The 10,634-nt window shown below is 48.1% G+C and overlaps 3 protein-coding genes across 3 annotated transcripts; 2 read left to right on the forward strand and 1 right to left on the reverse strand.

Moving 5' to 3' along the window:
• Window positions 1-1,221: 1,221 nt before the first annotated feature.
• LOC112343737 lies at window positions 1,222-1,733 on the reverse strand. The gene is made up of 2 exons (XM_024667740.1): window positions 1,501-1,733; window positions 1,222-1,449 (listed from the first exon to the last, which is right to left on the reverse strand). Exons 1-2 carry the CDS (start codon window positions 1,654-1,656, stop codon window positions 1,222-1,224), a joined length of 384 nt encoding a protein of 127 aa, XP_024523508.1. The 5' UTR covers window positions 1,657-1,733.
• Window positions 1,734-1,791: 58 nt separating this feature from the next.
• LOC112343738 (serine/threonine-protein kinase STY13-like) lies at window positions 1,792-2,298 on the forward strand (the record flags this gene model as incomplete). The annotated part of the gene is made up of 1 exon (XM_024667741.1): window positions 1,792-2,298. A coding segment is annotated over exon 1 (507 nt), but the record flags the coding sequence as incomplete, so codon positions are not given.
• Window positions 2,299-8,836: 6,538 nt separating this feature from the next.
• Window positions 8,837-10,616, forward strand: LOC112343739 (serine/threonine-protein kinase HT1-like). Its single transcript, XM_024667742.1, has 2 exons — window positions 8,837-10,445; window positions 10,497-10,616. Exons 1-2 carry the CDS (start codon window positions 8,904-8,906, stop codon window positions 10,614-10,616), a joined length of 1,662 nt encoding a protein of 553 aa, XP_024523510.1. The 5' UTR covers window positions 8,837-8,903.
• Window positions 10,617-10,634: the final 18 nt, after the last annotated feature.

Raw genomic sequence — 10,634 nt, forward strand, 5'->3', positions numbered from 1 at the left:
TCCACAATCAATGCAAGAACAATGCCTATATCACGTGGGAATAGCACAATATGCCCAAAACACAAAGGAACGAGAGTTACAAGTATTTGCAATCTCACTTAACCTTGATCAATATATGCTAATCTTCAAGTGCCAACATCACTCCTAAATAGCACACATGAAAGAATGGAAGTCATAACTGCTTGCATACAAAGACCTCTCACCCAAACCCTAATCAATGCATGCTCCTACTCTTCATCACACCCACCAATATGTAAAATTTGCTTTTGAAGCATATCATGCCCACATCACACCTAAGATTGTGGGAAAGCTGTTGTTCTTGGCTGGATATAAAGGAAGTGCAATACTAAAGGCAAAAAAAACTTCACTAGATTTTTTGTGATGTCTATGTGGCAGGTTTAAATGGCATACAAATCACATTTTAATCATATAAAATGATGTACTTTAAATTCTGTTGATTCCATATCATCATATTTTCTTGTAGTGTTAGTGATATAAAAAACATATTTAACTTTACTTTTACTACATAGGCCTTGCAAAACACCTCTGATATCTTGGATCAAACTTCCATGCTTAGTCACCTAAAACAGTACTTTTAGAAGTTCAGACTCTTAAACAACTTTAAGTAGCCTTTTATGGTCTTATTAAACGTATTATTCCCCAGGAGTAATGGATATTTCTGCACACCCACATTGGCAAGTTGCATCAAACACAATCACTTAGCAAGTTGGCCTCAAACACAATCACGTTTCCCCAATAACTAGCACAACTCCACCAAAAAAATATCAATAGCATTACCCCTTGATCTTGCCACTATGGAGAACAAAACGTGCCATGATACTAGTTTATATTTTCGAAGCGCAACTACACATGAAATTCGAAAAGTCAACAATCATTTTCCAGGATATAGCTTTCTAACATCAATCGGCGCTGGTGGTGATTGCATGGCAGCAAAAAGTTTGGCCGAGGCAATTCGAATCTCGGACAAAGTTGCCGCAAGGTCCACGAACACAAACTCGAGCAAGGTCTGTAGGAACCAATGTAGGATCTTCTTAGCAGCGGTCGACCATGTCGGAGACTACCTCAAGCGAATCCAGGATCTCAACTTCGCGAGCACTGGGACAGCTTTCGTGTGGGACGAAACCGTGGCTGTCCTTAAGAGAGGCCTCCATCTCCTCAAGTCGTGCCAAGAAGGCAATTGGATCGCGCGGAGCCTGCTGTTCAAGGAAAGCTGCGATGAGTTCCAGAGCATTTATACCGTCCACCTCGGTAAGATCCAAGATTGCCGAAGCTTACAACTCGTGCCTCATGAGGCAAAACTCGAACAGCATGCTGGAAGAAGCCGGAAGGAATGACAGGAAGGCGCTCATGGCTCTCGCAATGAGCCAAGAGCCGGGAAGCCTGACGACCGAGAGCGAGCAAGCCAAAGAGATACTTTGCTCCATGCTCCTGGGAAACAAGTCAGTGATTAACCACAAGGAACTCAAGCTGACAACACACCTGGGACAAGGCGGTTTCGGAACCGTGTACGAAGCAATCTGGCTCGGTCACAAGTTTGCAGTGAAAGTCTTCCCTCAAGGTGACAAGAGCTTCGCCAAAGAGCTCGCGGTTCTCGAAGCGGACAAGCATCCCAACGTGTTGCACATCGCCGGTCATTCTTTCGATGAAGAGAAGCAGCGGTACTCGCTGGTGATGGAGAAGATGGACATGGACCTGGCAAACTACGTCCTCAAGAAGAACTCTCTCCCGTTGCTGTCGATCGTGGCAGTGATGCTCCAAGTTGCTACTGGCATGGCGTGGCTTCACTCGAAGAATATAATCCACTGGGACCTCAAGCCGCAGAACATCTTGGTTGGCGAAGAAGACAACGATCTCGTGAGTATCAGGATTGCCGACTTTGGAGTCTCGAGGCCAAACTTCATCTCCTCCCAGATCGAAGCCGTTAGCATCCAAGGCACCAGGAACTTCATGGCACCGGAGGCGTGGAGCAGCGAGCGCTACACGAAAAAGGCCGACGTTTACAGCTACGGGATGCTGATTTACCAGCTTGTCACTGGAAACGTTCCGTTCGAGGACGGGATGGACATGGAGCAAGTCCTTCGAGGCAAGCGTCCTGAGATACCAGCCACCTGTCCAGAGTTCCTGTCGCAGCTCATGCGGGAATGCTGGAGCCACGATGCGAAAGAGAGGCCTTCCTTCTCGGATATCTGCGAGCGGCTGAAGCAGCTCAAGACCAGGATCATCACTGGCATCGAGTCCATCGACGAGTTACGGGTCAAGTTGGTTGAAGTAGCCGGGTCGTATTCCTCTTCTTCGTACTCGTCGTCTTCCTCATCCTCGTCGCACAGCAGGACTCGAGTGAACCTGGATTCTCTTGTCCAAGCGACTGAAGGGCTTTGGACCAAAAATCCTCCATCTCCCCTTGTACAGGTAAACTCTTTTGTTTTTAGTAACTTCCGGTGCTCATCGCGTTTAGTTTCAGCCGGTACCACACCGTCCTCAGCACTTCACACCAGTAGCAAAACCGGATAACAGGACCGAGCTCTTCGAACTGGTGAAGAACGGCCTCGTCAGAAACGCCTTCGAGAAAGCTCTGTCCCTGAACGATCCTTCCATGGTCTGGTGGCTTTGCACCAAGGTAATCCATTCACGTCCTCCAGCTGCTCATCAAAGCTTTGTCAGCTCAGGTGGAGCATACCGTCCTGCTTGTCTTCAGTGAATCAATGCTCATGGAACTGGCCGAGCAAATCAACACCAACTTCAAGGAAGACACTGCTCGCAGGTTGCTCTGGATCGACGAGATTGGCATCTTGCTGTTCAAAGACGTCAATGGACAGGCATGGTCATCACCTCAGGTGCTGAGGATCCTGGAGCAGCTTTCACAGAACTTCCACGGCATGATGGCTATAACACCGCCAAAGAGCGAGCTGGGGATGAAGCTGGTGAACATGCTGGGTGGCACCAACATGGGTCTCCAGGTTCGTATGAAGCTCTTCGTGTTATTCATTTGATTCAAATCGTTTGTTGTCGCAGCATATCTGTTAGGCACCAGCTTTGACTACGTGGTCAACATCGGTCAAAGGGTATATGAAGGCATGTTAGGGTAAGGGACTTAACTTACCCTAGGGCTCACAGTGGAGTGGTGGTGCAGTGGAACTTTTGAGGTAGCTCAGGGGTGGTTGGGTGGTGAGGAACCTCAAGAGGTGGCATAGCATAATCTAGGGCAACTAGATTTTTGTCTTTTTGCGCCGGATCATAACATTGGTATCAGAGAAGTTGGTTGCGATGGCCGACCAAGCTGAACGCTGGAATCCTATTGTCGATGGTGGTGCCAACAATGGTGCTGACGAAGCTGCAGAGATTTAGACCATTCAAGATGTGGTTCATGAGCTGCGAGCCCTTAACCGAAATCAGTAAGAGATGCAAGATGAGATGCATGGCATGATGGATACCATGCGTGGGCGTGTTGAGGCACTCGAGGCTGGACGGGGTAGCGCTCCAAGTAAACCTTCTTTGGTAGATCGACTCAAAATTCCAAATTTTTCCGGTGATGGTGGTGTGGACGAGTGTCTCGCTTGGCTAGCCAATGTGAAGAAGTTCTTGGCTGCTAGAGGAACTCCAGATGCAGAGGCTTTAGTGGCTATTCCGATGGTTTTGCGTGATGCGGGTTTTCGATGGTGGAATTGGCTTGAGGAGTCCCGTGTTGTGGATAAGAAACCACCAGTGTCTACCATGGATGAGTTTGAGGTTGCTTTTCATTTATGTTTTGCCCCTCATTACGACATGGAGAATGCTCGTACAGAACTTTGACATTTTCAGCAAAGGAAAATGATGCTCGGGGACTATATTGAGAAGCTTACTTGCTTGATTAGTCGTGTTCCAACGAAGGATCCAGATCAGAACAAGTCCTACTTCATTGATGGCCTACATAGTGAGAGCATGCGGCAACACTTGCGTCATTCTCAGCCTACAAAGAGTTTGAAGGAGCTCTTTGATGTGGCTCGTCGACTTGACAATGATAAGCACAAGTCTCGCAAGCGTTTGCGGAGTCCTTCTGTCGAGAATCGTCGTGATGATCACCATGGACACAAGGATGGGAACAAGCATCACAAATTGAAGTCAGTGGTGACTACTTCGGATGCAAAGGGGTCCAAGAAGTAGAAGTTCTTTGTGAAGAATTATAGACAAGGTTGTCATCATTGCAGCGAATTTGGACACTACAAGGCTGATTGTCCGCAGTTGAAGAACAAGCAGCAGGACAAGAAGAATGGCCAATCTTCTTCTCACGGTAAGTCCGATACTAAAAAGTTGTAAACTTTGCAGCGTGAGGATGAGGAGAACGACCATTCCGGTTGGAGGAAGCGACTTTCGATCGTTGCTCATCAGCTCAACTGTGTGTGGAACAAGATGGAGCTCGAGGATATGCGTGAATCAGCTTTAATGCTGGAGGGTGTGTTCCGTGGCGATCTAATGCGGATTTTACTAGATAGTGGGAGCGATGACAACTTTGTTTCTGCTGCGGAGCATGGCCTGGTCACACGTGGAGTTCTTCCATACACAGTGGAAGGTGCAGCCACCTTTACTCAACATTTCGATGCTTGTGTCGAGGGGCTGGAAGTGTTGGTTGGCAAAACCACACTTGTGAAGACTTTTTATCTCACGGATATCCATCGTGTGGATCTCATTCTTGGGATGCCATGGTTGGCGAAGGTGGATCCAGAGATAAAGTGGAGCATTAAGCGTATCTCGCTGGAGTATGGTGGCGTTAAAGATGTGTGGTTTAGCGAGGGCGTTCAACCACCAGTTGTTATGCTCTCTGCTACATCTTTGAAACGGGCTTGTCGTAATAGAAAAGCACTTTCAAGTTACTTGCTGTTTGTTCGTGACTTGGGGGACCAAGGCACGTGTGGGGGAGAAGCAATAGTACAGGATGTACTTGACGAGTTTTCTGATGTTTTTCCATATGAACTTCCTCATGGATTACCTCCGTTACAAGGTGTGGAGCATGGGATTACATTAGAGCCGGGGATGTGGCCAATTTACCAGTGTCCATTTTGGTTAAGTTATGCGCAGGAGCAAGAAGTTCAACGACAAGTCAAGGAGTTACTTAAGTTTGGATTTATTCAGCCAAGTAAGTCTCCGTTTGGTGCTCCAGTCTTGCTTGTGAAGAAGAAAGACGGTTCAATGCGGATGTGTATTGACTACCGTGCTTTAAACAAGAAGACAGTGAAGGACAAGATGCCGATGCCACGTGTGGATGATATCTTGGACAAGCTTGGTGAAGCACGAGTGTTTACTAAGATTGATCTGAGGAGTGGATATCATCAGATTGCAATGGATGATGCATCTATCTCCAAGACGGCATTCAACACAAGTTTCGGACATTTTGAGTTTACCGTTATGCCGTTTGGTTTGACGAATGCACCGGCCACATTTACTCGGTTGATGACGGAGGTATTTGGGCGTTATCTTCATGAGTTTGTGGAGATTTTCTTGGACGATATTCTTGTTTTTAGCAAAGAATATGGAGGAGCATAGGGTGCATTTGCGCAAGGTTCTTTTGTTACTTCGAGATAGCAAACTTTATGCGAAGAAGAGCAAATGTGAATTTGCAAAGTCGGAGGTGGAATATCTAGACCATATTGTGACATCTAAGGGTGTCAAGACAGATCCAAGGAAGGTGGCTATGATGGAAAATTGGCCTACACTGACTACAATGGCCGAGTTGCGCAGTTTTCTTGGTATGGCTAGTTACTACCGACGTTTCCAGCATAAGTTTGCAGAGGTGGCTATTCCTTTGACATGGTTGTTACGCAAGAATGTGCCATTCGAGTGGAAGAAGCCACAAGAGGAGAGTTTTGTGGTGCTGAAATGATTGTTGAGCGAGGCTTTAGTGCTTCGCATTGCTGATCCATTGAAACCTTACGAGGTGACATGCGATGCGAGTGGTTATGCACTGGGAGGAGTTTTTATGCAAGAGGGACAGCCTATTGCATATGAGAGTCGAACTTTGAATTCCGCAAAGCAATACTATTCCACATATGAGCAAGAGTTACTCTCTATTGTTCATGCTTTGTAGACGTGGCGGCACTATCTTTATGGTGCAATGTTCGTGGTGTTGACAGATCACAAACCACTTGTGTATCTTTTCACACAGAAGGAGTTGAACACTAGGCAAGCTCGTTGGATGGTCAAACTCATGGAGTTTGGGGAGTTTCCTATTGAGCATTGTCCGGGAAAATCCAATGTGGTGGCAGATGCTTTATCTCGTGTTCGTCATGTGACGACATTACAAACACGATTTTGTCATCATTTGAGTAAGGTGGTCAGTGGGTTTGGACAGTTGGTTGAGCATGCTCAGGCTCAGGATGCTGAGGTGGCCTCTTTGCGTGACCAGATGGAAGCTCCTTTCTCATTGGTGGATGGGATTCTCTATTACAATGGCCGTGTATATTTGCCACGGGTGGATGCGTTAATTACTCAAGTTTTATTCCACTATCATGATCGTCCAGAGGCCGGTCATTTTGGGGGGAAGAAGACGTATAAATTGATTAAGCGCAACTTTTATTGGAGGAATATGAAGGTTGATATCCTCAAGTATTGTAAATCATGCGAGCTTTGTCAGCGGGTTAAGGTGCCACGAGAGAAGCCGGGGGGACTTTTGCAACCTTTACCTATTCCTCAGAGCCGTTGGTGTAGTATCTCTATGGACTTCATCACTTGTTTGCCACGAACACAGAGGCAAAAGGAGCAAGTATGGGTTATAGTGGATCGGTTGACAAAGTATGTGCGGTTGTTGGCTCTTCGGAAGATTGTCACTGCCTCAAACTTGGCTGCGGTTTACTTGGAGAAGGTTTTTCCTGATTTTGGTTTGCCAAAGGACATCATTAGTGATCGAGATTCAAAGTTCACCAGTGGATTTTGGAAAAGCTTTGCAAAGGTTATACAAATGACTTTGAAACTCTCGAGTGGAGGTCATCCTTAGACAGATGGGCAAACCGAGCGTGTAAATCAAATGGTGGAGGATATGCTACATTGTAGCATTGGTCAAAGGCAAGGATAGTGGGATTTTTATCTTCCGTTGGTGCAATTTGCTTACAACAATAGCCAACACAGTGGAACCAAGCTAAGTCCTTACTTTGCCATATTTGGAAGGCATCCTCGAATAGTAGTGGAGTTGGGATTGCATTTGAGTAAAGACATTCAAGATAAGCTTGATTCCAAGGCAACTGATCTGGCCACAGAACTTGATGAGATCTTGGTGGTGTGCAAACAGAATTTGCAAGCAGCTCAGGATAGAGCGGAGAAGTTTGCCAATGAGCATCACCAATTCCAGGAATATAAGGTGGGTGGTCTGATCTTTGTACGCGTGATCTTTCCGTCAAGTGAGCGGTAGAACACCTTGGTGCCTTTACGGACAGGGAAGAGTGATAAACTTTCCCATCGATATGCTAGTCCATATGAAGTGCTGGAGCACTTTGGTAAAGCGGCTTATCGGGTGTGGCTGCTAGCTGGGGTGAAAATTCATCCGGTATTTTATGTCAGCCAGTTGAAAGGTGTACTATTTCGGAGTGACGGGCCCAATGCCTCCTTGATGTATACAGCTGTGGAAGATGGACCAGAAGCTTGAGTAGGATTCCCTAGAAAGGGTGATCACAAATTCAACTCGTCCTTGGGACAAGGACTTTGTTGGGGGGGAAGAATTGTTAGGCGCCAGCTTTGACTACGTGGTCAACGTCAGTCAAAAGGGGGCTCAAGGGTATATGAAGGCATGTTAAGGTAAGGGACTTAACCTACCCTAGGGCTCACAGTGGAGTGGCGGCGCAATGGAGCTTTTGAGGTAGTTTGGGGGTGGTTGGGTGGTGAGGTGGTGTAGCATAATCTAGGGCAACTAGATTTTTGTCTTTTTGCGCCGGATCATAACAGTATCTGAGTTGCAGTTGACAGCAAAGTTCAACACATGAGAGTCCTTGGAGGATACTTTCCAGTGGAACACCGGTAGTTTCGGAGTATTTCGATGTTCTAATTTCCTGCCTGCCAAAAGCATCAACCATGCTTCATGAAAGAACCATAAAGAACTTACCAATTCCCGTTCTGAACTTTGAGTAAACACCTATCATCGTTTCATCCTGCGACAAATATCCAAGAACAAAGCTCTCACCATTCTTTAGTTTTAAACTTGAGTAGACGGGTGAAGATCCCAACCTTTTCGATCTAGCAGCAGCAGTAGCAAGCAGCCTTGGCAGCTTCCGCAGCAGCGTAGACACCAGTAATTCTCGTCGCCACAGCATCGAGGATCATTGCTCTCCGCTCAAAGAACGACTTTGCCACTTTCAGCTTCTCGGATCCCCATAGGCTTGTAGACGATCCCGGCAGCTAGCCGCTGCTTCATGACCTTGGCTGGACGAACGTAAGCATCGCCCAGCTTGGCCTTCAATCTCTTTGGCACCTGAAAATCCAATCGACCACCACCACCACCCCCCGCTTTGTTGCGCTTGCCCGGATTCTTGGAGCCGGTGCTCTCGCCGTGCAAGGACGAAGAATTTGCTGGAGCCACACCAGCAAGCGCCTTGTCTTGCTCTTTGATCCCTTCCTTCTTGGCGTGCTCGGACCAGAGATCGCGCGATGCGAACAATGCTGAGTACGTGGGGCTCTTCTTGGCGTAGAGGAAGGGATTGGGACGTGGATTGTGGATGTAGAGGCGCAACGAGCGAGCTCCACTGCAAGAACCCTATCGAAATATCGATATCGAGGATGACAAGAAAAGCCATTTCTTATGCCTGATTAAAGTATAATTCCCAGACAAGACTTAGGATTTATAATTACTCAAAAGAAAAGTCCACGGTAGACTTTTCCCACGCTGCAAAGCAATGGAGCGGCGCTAGTGGTGATCACCGACGAGCATGGCAGCAGCGAATTTGCTCGAGGCGATTCGAATCGCGGACAAGGTTGGCACAAGATCCACGAACACAAACTCGAGCAAGGTCTGTAGAAACCAATGTAGGATCCTCATCGCGGCGGTCGGCTATGTCCGAGACTATCTCAAGCAAATCCAGGATCTCAACTTCGCGAGCAACAGGCGAGCCTTCGTATGGGACGAAACCGTGGCTGTCCTTAAAAGAGGCCTCCATCTCCTCAAGTCATGCCAAGAGGGCGATTGGATCGCTCGGAGCCTGCTGTTTGAGGAAAGCTGCGATGATTTCCAGAGCATTTACGCCGAGATCTACAACTGCGTCGAGCTCGTCAGCGTCTATCTCTTTCAGCTGGCACCGTCCACCTCGCACAGATCCAGGATTGCCGAGGCTTACAACTCGTGCCTCATGAGGCAGAATTCGAGCAGCATGCTGGAAGAAGCCGGAAGGAACGATCGGAAGGAGCTCATGGCTCTCGCAATGAACCAAGAGCCGGGAAGCCTGACGACCGAGACAGAACGAGCCAAAGAGATACTCTGCTCCATGCTCCTGGGAAACAAGTCAGTGATCAACCACAAGGAACTCAAGCTGAGAACACACCTGGGACAAGGAGCTTACGGAACCGTGTACGAAGCAATCTGGCTCGGTCACAAGTTCGCGGTGAAAGTCTTCGCTCAAGGTGACACCAGCTTCGCCAAAGAGCTCGCGGTTCTCGGAGCTCACAAGCATCCCAACGTGTTGCACATTGCCGGCCATTCTTTCGATGGAGAGAAGCGGCAGTACTCGCTGGTGATGGAGAAGATGGACATGGACCTGGCAAACTACCTCCTCAAGAAGAACTCCCTCTCGTTGCTGTCGATCGTGGCAGTGATGCTCCAAGTCGCTACTGGCATGGCTTGGCTTCACTCGAAGAACGTAATCCACCGGGACCTCAAGCCGCAGAACATCTTGGTTGGCGAAGAAGACAACGATCTCGTGAGTATCAGGATTGCCGACTTTGGAGTCTCGAGGCCCGATTTCATCTCCTCCCTCATCAGCGAAGCCACCCCCAAGCAAGGCACCAGAAACTTCATGGCACCAGAAGTGTGGACCAGCGAGCGCTACACGAAGAAGGCCGACGTTTACAGCTACGGGATGCTGAGCTACCAGCTTGTCACTGGAAACATTCCGTTCAAGGTCGGGATGGACATGGAGCAAGTCCTTCGAGGCAAGCGTCCTGAGATACCAGCCACCTGTCCAGAGTTCCTGTCGCAGCTCATGCGGGAATGCTGGAACCACGATGCGAAAGAGAGGCCTTCCTTCTCGGATATCTGCGAGCGGCTGAAGCAGCTCAAATCCAGGATCATCACTGGCACCGACTCCACCGACGAGCTACGAGCCAAGTTGGTTGAAGCAGCCAGGTCATCTTCCTCTTCTTCGTACTCGTCGTCTTCCTCGTCCTCGTCGCACAGCAGGACTCGAGTAAACCTGGATTCTCTTGTCCAAGCGACTGAGAAGCTTTGGACCCAAAATCCCCCGCCTTCCCGTGTCCAGGTAACTCTTTTGCTTTATGTAACTTCTGGAGCTCACCACCTTTGGGTTCAGCCGGTACCACACCGTCCTCACCACGTCGCACCATTACCAAAACCAGATAAAAGGACCGAGCTCTTCGAACTGGTAAAGAACGGCCTCATCATAACGCCTTCGAGAAAGCTCTGTCCCTGAACGATCCTTCCACGGTCT

Source organism: Selaginella moellendorffii, unplaced genomic scaffold (genome assembly GCF_000143415.4).
Source record: "Selaginella moellendorffii unplaced genomic scaffold, v1.0 SELMOscaffold_191, whole genome shotgun sequence".
Taxonomy (NCBI): domain Eukaryota; kingdom Viridiplantae; phylum Streptophyta; class Lycopodiopsida; order Selaginellales; family Selaginellaceae; genus Selaginella; species Selaginella moellendorffii.